This window comes from Notolepis coatsorum (assembly GCF_963971535.1).
Source record: "Notolepis coatsorum genome assembly, chromosome: 9".
Lineage (NCBI taxonomy): Eukaryota > Metazoa > Chordata > Actinopteri > Aulopiformes > Paralepididae > Notolepis > Notolepis coatsorum.
The window spans coordinates 124785857-124802199 of record NC_140173.1 but is presented as its reverse complement, the minus strand read 5'-3'; the positions used below and the strand labels follow the sequence as shown (position 1 = coordinate 124802199).

Genomic DNA, 16343 nt, shown 5'->3' with positions numbered 1-16343 from the left:
GTGGGAACGTTATATTTTTTCATTCATACATTGTTGTGTTACTAGCGTCAAGAATATAAGTATGTTTTTAATCTTTTCTGCTGTAATTCCAAAAACAGTAGTTATAGGCCCTGAAGCATATATAGATTATCGATTGGCGTTTATTTCCTATACACGCTATATTAAAAAATTCAAATGTATATGATCGGTATACATTATGCTTCATCATGCGTGAAGGAAAGGGGGGGGGGGTCGTTTATAATTCCTTGATCGTCAGTAACGGCTTTATTTACTATGGGTTGATACGCTGATCAGATGGTTTGCAGTGAAATTAATAAACAATCGGGCTGAAAATAACGTTAGTGTCCTCTTACCGTGCGCCAATGAGACTGGAGGAGAAAGATCCCAATTATTTGACGCCGATCTCCTACATCCATTTCCGTTTTGTATGGCGCAATAAACGCCGAAATCATATCGATTATTAACCCATTCTCCGCCAATCACGTGTTAAGGCGGGTTTCTCCACCATGCGTTGTCTGCCAATCACGCCGTAAGGTATGTTTGAGATCAATATTTCATATTTTCGTCATGGTATTCATATTTCACCCACGGAGTCTTGGCTGATGCTGTCTGAGCCAGCACAACTCTGCAACGCTTCAATACTGCCACCTGGTGGCCGATCGGCGAGTTGCCAAACCGGAAGTGCCCGTTGGAGCTCGGTCCGTCCCCTAATTTCGTCCCGCCACTCGTTTATCGTCCTGGGGCTCAATACAGACACCGTGGATATGGATCTTTGCCATAACTCAATAATCAACATGATTTGGACGTGTATTAGTAATATACAAACCGGAAATGGATCGCATCGATCAACATCACATAATTAGGATCTGTTTGCTCCACTCTCATCGCCCAACGCTACGAGGAGACTGACGTGAGTTTCAGCGTTTTTCTTTATCATTTTTGATACAAACTGCTCTGATCAATATATCACCCATACTACATAAATCATTTAACGTCGGTCATTGAATTATAAACGACCCCCCCCCCCCCCCTCCGTTCACCCGCAGATGATCAGTCATGACGTTTAGGACCATGTACAGTTGACATTTTTTATATAGCATGGATCTGTATCAAACTGCATTTGATAATCTAATATATGCATTTATGCCTATATCTCACGTTCTATGAAATACTGCAGAAAACGATAAAAACATATTTATACTCTAGACGGTATTTTAGTATGAATGTGTGAATGAAAAAGTAAAACGTTCCTACATCCTGAACGATAGATAATTGATGTTGAATGGGCCATAGTAATGTCAATTTAGCAATACAATTTAAAAAGTTATAGCCCTGCAAAGAAGGTGAACATCTCCATAGACAAATAGCGCTGGCAGAGGATGGTTTAGGATGATCAAAGTGGTGGCAGAGAATGGGTTAAGTTATGGAAGCGATCCAAATGCACTATAGTGTTTGTCTGGAGTCCCGTAACAAGATGTGACTGCCGGAGGGATTTCCTCGACGCACCGATCGGCACTTCCGGTTTTCACGAGAGTGTAACTCGCCCGACCATCCACCAGGCGGCGGTATTGAGGCGTTGCAATCTCATACAGGGTCCCGTTGGAGTCCGGAGGTTGGCTGGATGAATTATGAATGCCATGGTGAAAAAATGTAATATTGATCCCAAAAACGGCGTACGCCGTTGTTGGCGTTCAACGCATGGCGGGCAAAAACGGCGTAACTCGTTCTTGGCGCAGGATGTGTTAAGAGTGAAATGACTAATGTGCTACGTTCTCCCATGTTGTCATTGCACTTTAATGAACACTCCAATATGGGCAATTCAAGTAGATTAGAAATGACCTACACACACAATAGAGAAGTTGGATGGACGTAAAAAGGGCACGTAACGACGTGTCTGTCTCAAGGGCACAGCATTTTCCGGTGTCATGTAAGGAAGGCAACATGTGCATATCAAAGGTCTATTTATCAAAGCCTGGGCTTCAAGCGTGACTTTTCACCGCGCCTTCAAGAGAAGTACCTTTTTAGAGCGTTTTTAGTGTTGACTCTTCTTGCCCCACCACCCTAATTGTGGTGATTTAACTCGCTCAATTTGAGAAATTATCACATATTACCAAGAGTCAACATAGAGGAGACTGCAGTCAATGCGAATGTCAGAGGGACACGTCCTCACTTCGGTTAGAACAGGGCCGGCCCTGAGGTTTTATGGGGCCCCATGCAGATTTTGGGGGGTGGGGGGGGGGGGGGCTACGAGGTGTACACGAAGTGTGCACATAATATTTTGGGTGTGTTTTGCTGTGCTGTCTGGCACTTTACCTCTTAATCAGCCTCTCTCTCTCCCTTACAGACATTCATTTGCATAGATTCACATAAAAATACTATCCTCAATGAAAATGTATTTTGAGAACATAGATAATAGAGCCACAGGCGAAAGGAACCTGCCAACATGGTAATAGCTGTATTCTCAAACACAATGCATAGGAACCAGCATTCACACACCTACAGCTCCTGCTGTGTTTTGTATTTTTTTGTGTGCCTTGTTTTGCCTGTATCCTGTTGTATTTGTAAAGCTGAATAATAATATTGATTTTGTCTAATATATAAAAAAAAATTAAATTAAAAACAAACAAACACGGGAGGCCCTCTGGTGGCCACAGGGGCCCTAAGCAGGCGCTTAGTACGCTTATGCCTTGGACCGGCCCTGGGTTACAACCCTGGAACACCTCCAAAACTCACAATCCATTCTGAGGAAGCCATTGACTGCATTGAATGGTTGAAACACTAATGCGACACACTACTGTGTATACTGTAAAACTTCAGTCCACTCTGGTTTTACGGGGTGTTTTAAGGAGCCTATACTACAATTGGCACTTTTGTAAAGGAGTGATACGGTAGCTATTTAGAGATGCACCCCGTACATTTTTACCTCGTTGTCCCTGGGAGCTGGCTTGTCCTCAGTCTAATCCATGTATTGGTTATCAATTGGTCAGGACAGCTGGTAGAACCAACTGTCAGCAAGGTTGTAGAAAATCAAAAGGAGAAAGGCCTAGCTGTCCCGCAGTCAATACCGCACACTTTATTAAGCACTGCGTAGAATGCCTGCTTGTTTGACCAGATACTTGTCTTTTGATATGAAAACCGACCTAATTTGGCATTGTATCCTTTTTACCACATGGTTACTGCACTGTAGAAAAGAGTAAATCATAAATAAAAACTTTGACCGCACAATTTGTCCAATTGGAGCATCTAATGGAGCCAGGTTTCCATGAGAGCTTCCCTCCTGGGACAGCCATGCAGGCCCTTAGTAATATGGTTCTGCTAGCAGTCCTAACACACTCAGCCACTATTTATCCTAATCAGTGACATCCATATAACCAGGATTGCTTAAAATGAACCCCTTCCGCGCCCTAGAAAACGCACATTTACCAGGACCCCATTTGTCATGGGTAAATTGAGGGTCAGTAAACTTCGCCCGTATCCTCTGGTGGGGATCCGGGACATGCATCATAGCGTTAGGAGAGAATGATTGGCGAATGCGAGCTGTCACACATTTGTCAGGGGGAAGGGAACATTATTTGCTAATTTCCCAAGCTGGGCACTGACATGGTGCTTCGTCTTCAGACCTTTGGTGACCAGCATGGCTTCTCGGCTATTAGTACAAGTCAAGTGTTTTTTTTTTCTCCTCTGTAAAACGGCAGTAACAAGAGCCATTCATTCGACCTCACAGAATTACAGCACACTGGGTGAAGGATTTTGAACGGAGCGGGCAGATGCCCCCCATACAGTGAGCTGCTCTTGCCAGGCCTTTTCGTTGAGGCCAGACAGCCTTGAGGGCTGATGGATCGCAAAGTTTTCTTGTCAAGGTGACGCTATCGACTCCACTGCACCAAAATCTGACAAAATGGGTATGAGGTAGTCATTCATCAACATAAGGACAATGGGGTCATGTGTGCCTCACTCAATACCACTGGAGATCAAGAAATGTCAGTCCTGTTAAAGGGACGGAACAGGAAGATGTCCATGAGTCAGGTTGTTCTTTATTCACAGTTATAACCTGCATGCACTATTAATACAACAAAAATCTTTGAAGGATATCATCCACTGTTTTATATATTTAATACAATATGTATGTATACAGTAGGATTCTACCGAGAATCTAGGCTATCTTCCTCCTCCTCATCGCACAGTAATGCAGATATAAATAGCAATGTCCAGTCCTCAAATCCAAAATTAAATACTTAGACAGAAGGGGGTCGGGCTATGTGGTCCTTAAAAAAATAAAAGTTCAGTAAACAAACATTGACGTCTTTATCAGATAGGGTCCTGTGCTGTTCAGTGTGTGTGTCGGGCCTATCCCTATGTCTCCCCCTACGCCCTGCCGTCAAGGAGCACTTTGAAGTCCAGGATTCAGAGGCAGATCAGATAGAGAGCTTCCTCCCCATTTCCTATCCTGCAGGGGTGGGTTTGGTGCACCAGTTAGTGGCTGCTCAGCAATAGGGTGGGACCTACAGTAAAGATATGCTGTAATCAAAGGCATTCACAGAGGTATGTAAACAGATCTGCCATAGAGGAGGAGGACCTAAAGACACATGCCGACGACAGCCATATTAGATTCGAAGACCACACTGTGTGTGTTTTTGTATTTGAAGTGGCATCTTAATAATGCGTGGGCATCGCATCTTCATTGGCAGGGCATGAATGTTTTTGACCTGGTAATCTTCTTGATTTGTCACACTCCGCCCCACAGCCCACTGCAACAAGTAGGAATGAGATAGGCATTTACAAATGTCATCAGCATTGTAACAGAGGTCGTATCCAGCAGGTACAATGCTTTAAGCATGTGGTGAAGGGGAGCATGCTATCCCCGCCATGCTCCCACACCTGCCTGTCTCATTACGCCTCTGGTATTTAGCGCTAGCTCCACAGGAGTGGAGGAGACAGTCGTCGCCCAGTTAGATGGGCTCGGTTTGAAGGCCTTTGTGAGTGCGTGTCGATCACGACAAGGTTCCAGGGAGGAAGGTCCTTGCGTCCAATTATAGGGGCTGACGTGACACTCGGCTCCGACTCCCCCACTGTCTGGCAGCTTGTCAGGTAGGCTTTGAGAAGCACACTGTGGCATTATTCCACAGCAGCGTGGTATCAGCAAGTGACCTGTGAAATCCAGCTCGGGAAATTGATTGAAATAAGGGGCTGCAGTTACGTCTAGGTATCTCTCAACAGGAGAAATGAAAGCAGAGGTGTGCGTGTGTGTTTGTGTTGTTTTTTCTTCTTCTTCTTCTGTAAGGATGGTATTCATTGATTTGATTTTAATTGGACCCCCTCTTTTTGTCCACACTGTATTGTTAGATGTCTCTTTTTTTTGTTCTAATGGTTCTTAAAATGGATGGTCCTCACTATGTCACAGCATCAGTCCCCTTCCAGAAGAGGGATAGCTGGAGGAGGGAGGGAGAGAGGCTCTTGATAGACGAGGATCTCTCCCCTCCTCCCTCCCTCCCTCCCTCCCTCTCCTTGCCCCATTTCCAGTGTGTTCCACACCCAACGGGCTTTAAAAGAACTCCATCCCCCCCTCTCCCCCCTTCACCGCCTCCTTTTGATTGAAATTCATCGGCAAGTTTATTGAGAAATGAATGAGGGAGGCTGCATGGTATTGACTTTGAGAGGAAAACACAACTCATCTTGAATGAGGGGGAAAACGCGGGCCGTAATTTAGCCGTCATCGATCCGCGCCCCGTCCATGTATTGATCTTCATTTTACAATATTAATTTGCGCCGGCAATCAGCTGTGAAGGGACCCCATTTGATTCCTGTTGGCCCGGTAATGTGTTCAAATCGGCCGCCGTCGTCCTCGGAGGAGTGACACACTTACTTTAGGTGTCTGAGAGGATTGAACAGGTGTCCTCGCCCCTTTTTCTAATAATACCACCGATATGAAAGGGAGTTTTGAAATTATGGATGTGCGATCTGTTACATCCCTCCCATTTAACCGTGTTAATTACATTTTATCTGTTGCAGGAGCAATATCTGCTGGAGACTGTAACTGTCTAGGTTCTTTTCTCTTCTTTTTTTTCCTCCCATCTATATTGGCTCAAAGTTCATGAAATTTCAATGAACATTGATCTGTCTCCAATTGATTTATCCTAACTGCAGATCTTTGACATTTAAATTTCCTGTTCATCTTGAGAACTGCTGGAGATGGAATCACTCAGCGATAACTGGCTGCAGTGGATGGAGATGGTCATGGTCAGTGTTAAAGCAGTCAAGCTTTGCTTTGCGTGGGTTTGCTGTGGATTCCAATTTGACTTGGTTTGGTTTTTCGCTTTTTCCAAAGATGACCTCTACTTCTGCATGCATGTTTTCCATTCTCTCAGCACTGGAAATCTATATTGCAGAGCAGCATGACCTCTGATACACCTTTTTACTCCTGAATATGTATTCAAGTTTATAACCCCTTGGACGACATAGGCCCTCCGACCCCCCCCCCCCCCCCCCCCGCCCCCTCTATTCTCCACTGAAGCGGTTAAAACTATGTATCAGCCGGTCATTCTGTGTGGTGATGTCACAGTATTGTGTCCTTCATGCATCTAACAGACTGCAGGTGCCTAGCTAGGAGGCTTCGGTAAAGACACTTGACCCTTTGACAAGTATGCAATATGCAATAACACTTGAATGAACTTCTGCCTGTTCTGTTTATCTGTCCATAACCCCCCACCCGCCACCCCCCTTCCCCTACTCCCACTCCTCTCCTCTAATTTGTGTTAAGGGGAAAGAAAAAAAAACCGAACTGCTCAATGGTGTAGGAGGAGTGGAGATAAGCTCCAAGCAGTTAAGTATAATTAGCGAAAGTAATAGCTGGCAAATGGCAACAAGGCTAGGTTTTTATCTCCTGGAAAGATAGAGTTATCGTAATAAGCTGTAATGGCTGGCAGGAATGCTAGCGCAACTGTGCACGCTTCCATTCAAGCCCGTAGACTTAACAAGGAACAATTTCCCTTAAATTTACTGCTCCGCTCAAACAGTTCCCCGTGTTTATACCCCGATACTGTAAGTCAATACGTGTGTTCAATGCACTTCCACAGAGAGCGAGGGGGGCACGCGGCGGACGCGTACCGCCGCGTAAGCATTTCTATCTGCCATCATCGGCCATGTTACACTGTTCCTGTAGAGCGGTTACTCATGTCCTATTCCTGGAGAACATGGAGAAGGGGCAGCAGACCGTGCTCAGGCGCCATGTTCAGGCCGGCCACTCTGCATCTTAACCACAGTGTCAGTGGGAGTGGGGGGTCTCTGTGAGAAAATGTGTAAAGGAGCATGGAGGACGGCAGGGTAGATTAAGGCATTAGATCAGGAAGTGCACATGCCAGGCAGAAGAATGTCACTGAAGCTTTGCCATTGTGTGTATATCTGTGAGTATTAAGTGCTTGAGTGTGTACGTGTGTGTGTGTGTGTTGTGAGTGCGAGTGCGCATGCACAATATTCAAAATGGGAAATGATATGGTCACAGCTGCACACGAGTCATGCATTCCATTTCTTCATATTCTTAAACATGATCTGTCACTCCCCCGAGTGAGGAAATTACTGAAATATAAATTTTTTTTTTATCTACTTTTTCTCCCCATTTTCTATTTTTCTCCCATCCCAATTTCGTATTATCCAATTCTACCCTCCCCTGTCTCGAACGTTGCTAGACCATGCCTCCCACTGGTCGGCTGCAATGTGGACGAAGCCTTGCATCACGTGTCCCCTCCGGTACACGAGGAGGCAGCCGTCGCATCTTTTCACCTGCACAGCGCGATCTCTCAGTGGCGAGGAGTAATGCGTGGGAGGCTCACGCTGCCCCCGATACTTCCTGATTCTGCTGTACAGGCGCACCAACCGACCTGTAGGAGTCGCTGTCCACAACGTCCGATCCCCACCCACCGGCTTTCCCACCCCCTAATACTGCCAATTGTATTAGTATGAACGACCGGCCAAGCCGGAAGCAATGCCGAGAGCTGGGCTCGAACCCAGCATCTCCTGCGTTAGTGGCGAGCGCCTTGCCCACTGTGCCACTTAGCCGCCCCCAAAATATTCCTAAAGTTTTGCTCAAACCGCCGCAAAGAAAGAGCACCCTCCTCGGTGCGTGGCTTCCTCCTTTGTAGAGAAACCGGTTACCGCGTACATTTTTATTCAAACGTGACAATAATGCTCACCTCTTAACCGCCAGCGGGCTTAAATTGAAACATGTTCGCTGTCACTTTGTTGTGTCATTGCTTCTGTTAAATTCTAATCATCTCTGAATGAAACCACAGAAACTAATTCACGGACAATTATATATCTTTACAAGTAACAGGAGAGGGTGGCGGGGGGTTTAAGTGATGTAATTGAACAAAGCACCCAACCTGTCTGAAGCTGAATGGAAGATGAGAGAAAATGAAAAATTCTATTAATCTATATCATTCCTTCTAGCCCCCCCCCTCCCCCCCTCCCCTCTCTCCTCCTTCTCTTCATCTCTCCTGCGATGTATTCAAATGCGGGGCCCTGCCTTTACCTCCCTGTGTCTCTTTTTCTCTAATTATCCATGAGGTCAGTAAGCAAAATGGGGAAGAAGCCAGGAGATCAATACAAATTATCCCTGAGCAAACCAGTGCTGACAGTTTGAATTGCAGCATATGTTTACCCAAAATCAGGCAATTTATCTTAATATCAGGCGAGTAATGCAGCAGGGGTGAGAGGTCACACAATCTCTCCACCTCATAATTACCCGCCTCTAAAACAGGAAAGTGGTATTGATTGGCCGCGGGCCGGGAAGCGGGCGTGACTGGAACGTGCCAGCGACCCCCCTCCCCCACCTCCTCCTCCGTCGCTCCCTCCCCTCAGCCAGACTCCCCACCCAGAGTAGGATTTATGGGATGTGTGTGGAGGGTTTCATGTTGCCTTGCAGTGCCTGAGAACCCTTGCAGGGGGGCATCCCCCCTCCGCTCCCTCACCCCACACCTCTCAGTATTGTGGTGGAATAGGATGAGGAGGGGCAAACTAATTTTGGCATGCAATGGAGTCATGCAAGGGCACCGCCGGAGCTCAGAGCTAGATTAGCCCGTTATATCTCTGGGAGAGGGTAAAGTATAGGACAGACTGTGAAGTTGTAACGGAGGGAAGTTTAGAGGGTGTGATAAAGACAACAGGGTCGTCAGGAATCGGTGGAGAGAGAGAGAGAGGAGAGAGGGGAGAGAGGAGAGAGGAGAGAGGGGAGAGGAGAGAGGGAGAGAGGAGAGAGGGGAGAGAGGAGAGGGAGAGAGGAGAGGAGAGAGGAGAGGAGAGGAGAGGGGAGAGAGGGGAGAGGGGAGAGGGGAGAGGAGAGAGAGGAGAGGGGAGAGGAGAGAGGGAGAGAGGGGAGAGGAGAGAGGGGAGAGGAGAGAGGGGAGAGAGGAGAGAGGGGAGAGGGGAGAGAGGGGAGAGGGGAGAGGAGAGAGAGGAGAGGAGAGAGGAGAGAGGGGAGAGGAGAGAGGGGAGAGAGGAGAGAGGGGAGATAGGCTACCCAGGAAGGTGTAGCAAGAGAGGAGAGAGGGGAGAGAGGAGATAGGAGATAGGAGAGAGGAGAGAGGAGAGAGGGGAGAGGAGAGAGGAGAGAGGGGAGAGGAGAGAGGGGAGAGGAGAGAGAAGAGAGGGGAGAGGAGAGAGGGGAGAGGAGAGAGAAGAGATGGGAGAGGAGAGAGGAGAGAGGGGAGAGGAGAGAGGAGAGAGGAGAGAGGGGAGAGGAGAGAGGGGAGAGGGGAGAGGAGAGAGAAGAGAGGGGAGAGGAGAGAGGGGAGAGGAGAGAGGAGAGAGGAGAAAGGGGAGAGGAGAGAGGGGAGAGAGGAGAGAGGCTACCCAGGAGGGTGTGGCAAGAGAGGAGAGAGGGGAGAGGGGAGAGAGGCTACCCAGGAGGGTGTGGCAAGAGAGGAGAGAGGGGAGAGGGGGGAGGCTACCCAGGAGGGTGTGGTGAGGGTGGTCCGAAAAAGTAGTGTTCAAAACCACAACAAAAGGAAAGATCAACACACTTTGGGATATTCATACCCAACACGACGAATACTTCAACACATTGTACATATATTGTCCGGAATGAATGCAAGTGCTCAGTATATATCATCATCAGCCCTTATAGGATTATTGACGCCGTCTGTGTCTGTCTACGCCGCGGCATTCCACGCCAGGACTACAGCGCTGTCAACTCGTCAGCTGACAGCACCGTTTAGCACTAATGCAAGTCTCCATCAACTGTCAAAAGCATTTGCATGAAATCAATAGCAGATGGCGGTCTGTGTCACCAATTTCATTACGCCGGGGTTGTTACAAAGATCATCTCCATGATAGATGAGATGGCGACGCGTCGACATGATGCGGAGATCACGGTGCCTCAGAGTCCAGACCTTGAGAGATGCCGTACCCTCTATAGACTTGGGAGGACCGTCGGATTACGTTTTCTCATTCGCCGTCTTTCACCGCGGGGCGATTTTGCGCTCTCGGGTTGATATTCGAGTCGACACTCCTCGCGGAGTGCGGTCGATTCATCGTATAAAACCCAAAAAACGAATCGTCAAAGTTATTTTCAATATAACTACAAATATTTGTTCTTAAATATAATCGGAAACCCGCCGTTTCCTCTGCGTTCGAGGTTACAGCGGATATATATAACACCCTCCGAAAAGAAAACGACGCTCATCATAATTCTTGGGGGCTGCGCTTCACAGTGCGGCATCATTATCATTGAAAAAGGCACATCAAAACGGAACCTTTCCCCGCTCTCGTCCCGTACTGTACGTCTCTCCGGCTGCGTTCCCAGCATGCCCGGCGGGTTTTGTAGGCTCCAGCTGAGGCAGAGGACAGGAGAGCGTGATGTATCACCCTGAGAGAGCCCACTGACAGCCTCTGATGATGGATGGCCTGATTATGGAGTGCTTTTTACACATACACAATTTACATCACACTGAGCAGCGGGGTCTGGCAGGGCTAGCACCATACACACACACACACACACACACACACACACGCACTTAGGCACTTGCACACACACACACACACACACACACACACACACATGTGCATGTACACACGTGCACGCAGGACTGCCAGAGTGCATAGCAAAGAAAAGAGGTGGAAATAGCGAAAGAAAGGGGGCAAATTCGGCGGCCAGAGCCTTGTCACGTACAATCAATACCCTGGATCAATCCTTTATTAAAGGAGAGGCTGGCGTTCCCTCACATTTCAAAAGCGGACCTTTGTCGTTCAGGATGCATGATGACATGTCAAATCAGATTTCCAGGGGTGTATGTATGTTATCGTGAGGTTTATTCATGTATGTGTGTTCGTGTGTGTGTGTGTGTGTGTGTGTGGCCAGTAGGGGTGTATAGGACTGTATGTACAAGGTAGGTCCTTACTATTGATCAGCATCCTACATTGTCCACGCTTGAACACATAATTGCTCCACTTGATCACGGTCGAGCTAGCAATTACTCTATTTGTTTGTTGTTTTTTTTGCACAAGTAGTGCATGTGTTTGATCACGTATGTTTGTGTGGCTGTGTGTGCGCGCCCGTGCTTGTGTGTGTGTGTGTGCGTCGAACACGCGGAGAACACAAATAAATAAAAAAGGAAGAGACACAGATGTGTGTGCGTATCATTCCTTTATCCGCGCTGCCTGCCGTGGCTCCCTGGCCTGGACGTCAGCAGTGCTGCCTGCCTACGTGCGTGCATGTGTGTGTACGCGTGTACGTGTGTGTGTACGTGTGTGTGTGTGTGTGTGTGTGTGTGTGTGTGGCGTGTTCGCTTCCCCTCCACATCCTCTGCTCTTCAGCAGGATCAGCGAGCTGTGCGGTGTTAATGCTGAAATTACATGCTGAGTAATGAGTGATGGGCCAAATTACAGGCTGAACAATGAATAGAGTCGGGCAGCTCTTATTAGTCTCCACAGAAAGCCATTGATTTATGAAGCGCTTCGCTCGGCGGAGTTACTCTCCTGAAAATGATATCTACATTGAGAAGTGATGTTCTCTATTAAGTCGTTCCTCCACCGCCCGACCCCCCCCAGCGCCCACCCACCCTTTACACCGCTCTCCTCCCCTCCCCTCGCTCTCTCTCTCTCCTCCCTTCCTCTCTGCTCTCTGCCCTCCCTCTCTCCCCCGTCCTGCCTACGGGTGTACACACATGATTGTTTAGAATCGGGCAGAGCTGTAAGGAAGCCTTCAATTACCCATTAGGACTGTCTGACATAAAACGCCCCGCTCTCACCAAAGTCTGGGTTATGATTCATTTACTTTGTGCGTCTGATTCATCGTCCAATATGCCTCGTGCCCCAGATTACTATTTGAGGGGCGGGAGAGATTAATGGCTCCGCGGGATCCGCCGCCGTATTTCACACGCCGGGGCCCCCCGCCGTTCGCGCCGCCATCGGTGCAGAAGAGTGAAAATGACAGCAACTTACTGTAGATCAATGTGCGGACAGCCTTTCACAGATTATTAAAGCTCTGTTAGATTAAAACACCCCTGCTATGTAGTTTGCCGTAGTCAATATTCCGGAGCAGATAAGGAAGGGGAGGGGCCCCCCCGCCCCCGGTGGAAGGCTCCTCAGACTGATGTAGGTCATCACGGCTGTTAATGGAATAACACTCTGTGTGACACAGTCAGAGGAGCCTTGTGTCATTTTCCACGCCGGTCCCCCCCCAGAGTGGCTTCTGTTTCATGAAACACTGTCCTCTCCCCAGAGCTTTCTTTGAAATTAGGCATTTTGGAAATGACTTCTGTATATACAGTAAACTCTTAAGACTCTCTCTCTCTCTCTCTCTCTCTCTCTCTCTCTCTCTCTCTCTCTGGCTAAATTAGTCACGATACATTGCTAAATGTTGTCATCCCCCTCCCCTCCCCCTCTCCTTTTCTCTCTCTCATCATTTTAGCCCTGAATGAGCCGACCATCGACTACGGCTTCCAGAGGCTTCAGAAGGTCATCCCTAGGCACCCAGGTGATCCCGAAAGGTTACCAAAGGTCAGTGCACCGTCTCACACACAGCCTTGCAGTGTGCAAACCTGCCCCCGCATGTAGGTTAACACACGTGACACACGTAACGACAGCTTTTATTTAGATTTACTGTACAGTAGCAACAACACACCTCCCAAAAAAGCACGGAGCACATAAAAATAAAACATTGTGGTTGTGTTGGATGTGACAAGTAAACAAAACAACATTGATATAAAGAGCAGAGGGAGGAGAAATACTGTGACCCTAAACCTAACAGCTTTGCTGCACATATGTGCCCCACCACCCCCACTAACCAGTGTGTGGTAATGGTATTGGTTTTGTGCGAGGAGAGAGAGAGAGAGAGGCGTAAACTCTCTGTGTGGTAAAATAGCTCAATCAGGCGTTTTCCTCTCTAGTAGTCTGTGGAGATGGTAATCTGGCCAGAGACGACGTCTGCACCCTCATTACCCTGCTCATGTTTTCCTTTCATTTTCTGCAGCTCGATTTGGTTTAATCTTTTGTTTACAGAACCCTGTGCCGTAAACCCCCCCAGTCTTAGTATGGCTAATAGAGAAAGACTGCATGATATTATGCATTGGCTTTCCTTATTGTTTTCCTTTGAACCTCCCCGGCGAAGGGAGTTGAAAGCCCCTCCGTTTGGTGAGGCACGCAAATAGCTCACAGTATCGACGACGTTCGGCGTGAAAATGTTGTTTTTGCCTCTTCTTATTCACCCCCCCCCCTCTTCAGGAATTCTTTGATTCCTCTCACTCCATTTCCATTTCCTATTGATAAAATCTATCACCGCACCATGTTCCCTGCCTAATTGCGACCCGCTAGCACCCAATTTGGTGACTGGCATTCCAGATGCGTACGAGTGTAATATTATGACTGATTAGTTTGTTCAAAGCCCCTTGGCATGTACTGAAGTGGTGACCACCTCGGCGTTTTAATAATACCATAAAACCTTTAAAGACCTTATCTATTAAACCTCAGCATGAAAACACGGCAATATCATTAACGTCCAACGGACAATTTAATAAAGAACAGACTGCGTGGTGGCGGCTACGCACGTGTGTGGCCAAGTCGGCGTGGAGATATACCCAGCATCACAGCCCGTCCCTGGTACACTATATGAAGTGTTTCAATTAGACCCAGGTCCCCACGGAGACAGAAAACAACACCTGGACTTGAAATGTTACTCTAATTTCAACTGTAAACGTGGACACGTCCCTTTAATATCTACCAGACTCTCTGTACAGGTTGGTTCTGTTCTGTCTCTCTGGACGGGGGCGCGGGGGGCTATCTCGCTACACTCTTTCAATTTTGTAAGCCGGTGCTTCTTTGAAGAAAAAAAAAAAGAAGAATACTACACTGTATGAAATGAAGAGAGCAATAACGTTAAACGTAGCTTTATTACAGAGAAAGCCGTGGTTCTTTTCTTCGAATACAAAGCGCCTTTGGCTGTGCGAGACGTTTTGTGACACTGAACCCAAGATTAGTTTCCTGTGTGTGTGTGTGTGTGTGTGTGTGTGTGTGTGTGTGTGTGTGTGTGTGCGTGTGTGTGTGTGTGTGTGTGCGTGTGTGTGTGTGTGTGTGTGTGTGTGTGTGTGTGTGTGCGTGCGTGTGTGTGTGTGTGTGCGTGTGCGTGTGTGTGCGCGCGTGTGTGTGTGTGTGCGTGCGTGCGCGCGTGCTTGTGTGTGTGTGTGTGTGTGTGTGTGTGTGCGTGTGTGTGTGCGCGAGTGCACGCATATACTTATTATAGCAAGGTCTCCCAGCCTTTGCATGAAACAATCACAGAGTGAGATGAAACCCTGCACTTCCAATAAACAACATAAATATTTGATTTGGTCTCTAATGGACCCAAATATGGGGTTCAGGGGCCATGTAAATGATCCCGCAGAGTGATTCGTCATTGTTAAGCTTGCCATCTGAGGGTCGGTTCTCGGGGTCAAGAGCGCATTCCCAATAAAACAGCCCCGAGGCGGGCTAGGACAAGGCGGGCTAGGACGAGGCGGGCTAGGACGGGGCGGGCATGTACATTTGGAATGAGAACAGATGCTAGCATATAGAGAGCAGCCATTACAGGGTGCAGGTGAGGTGGGGAGACTCTATAAAAAGGAGATAAAGCCTGAGGACGCGTAGTGTGCATTAGCAGAAAGGCAAATCGACACCGAGCCCACCCACCCCCTCTACTACACCCCACCACCCCCCCTCCAATGACTTCACCCTCCAGTTGATAATATTACTGCGCTATTGATTTCCACCAGCCTTCTCCCTGGGACCAGTAAGACACGTGGTAATTGTAAGGAGACAGAAAGCCAATATGGGAGTGCTCATGGATAGCGAGGGATGCACGCTAATATTGTTGCTACACAAAGAAAAGAGAACCGGGGATGGGAAGAGGCCTCTGATTGAAGTTTACCTCGTAATTCTAAGACAACATCGCAGATGACAGTCTGACCCTGTGGGAGGAGAGTGTGGAGATATAAAAATTCAATGCAAAGTCCAGGGTGAATATGAAAGTAATAAGTGTGAGCAGTCAAGTGATGCGAAAGGAGATTGGTTTGCGGGCTCTGCGTTAAGTGAACAGAGACTTCGGAATTCACCCTCCTTTTTAAGATCTTGTTATAAAACAATTTTCTATTCATAATATAAAAAAGACAATTTATAATACCATTTTGTGCCCTCTGGCAGTAATGGACAAATAGACTGGATATCACATTATATCACACTCAATTTCTCCCTTCTGTAACAAATTAGATTCATTATGAAATTAAAAGCGGAAACTCAATATTGTTTTATTATTAAGCTGATTGCTTTGGATTCCTTTTTCCTTTCTCCCAAAATGAGCGCACAAGTCCATTCTTTTTCCAATTCTTTGTGTAATCCACAAGGAGAAAATATTACAAATGTGTTCATGTCAAGCAATTACCCATGTATTTAAATGAATCTCTCTTCCTGTGTTCTTTGAAGTGCCTTCATCTAATGGCCCTATGCTTCTGAATGCATTCATTACCTCAGGCTAGAGCTAACAGAGTAATTGCCTTACAGTTTTATAATGGCATTAGCACTCCGAGCTACATAACCTAGGCCCTCTTTTATTAACTGTGATAATATAAATACAACATCCTTCCTAATCTAGTGCTTGAAGAGTCACATTTTCAGACTGCTTTTAGGAACGCGTTAACCTTCGTGTTAAGACATTTTTCAACACCACAGAATTCTGTCACGGTTTCTCTAATCTTTTTTCAGCAATAAAGATACACACACATACAGAGAGAAATCCTACTGACTTCTGGATCTGTCGTCTCAACTATCGGATTGATACAGCTGTTTCGAGACCTTTACGCAAAAAGCGAGACAAACAGTAGCAGGGA

The 16343-nt window shown here is 47.1% G+C and overlaps 1 protein-coding gene across 1 annotated transcript in view; it reads left to right on the top strand.

Moving 5' to 3' along the window:
* Positions 1-16343, top strand: part of LOC311234741 (transcription factor COE3-like) — a gene marked incomplete at its 5' end in the record, with an annotated part of 63623 nt that overhangs the window by 39307 nt on the left and 7973 nt on the right. Inside the window, one exon of the mRNA XM_084321984.1 lies at positions 12902-12990. Coding sequence (XP_084178110.1) covers positions 12902-12990 — 89 coding nt within the window. The remainder of the gene's footprint in view (positions 1-12901; positions 12991-16343) is intronic.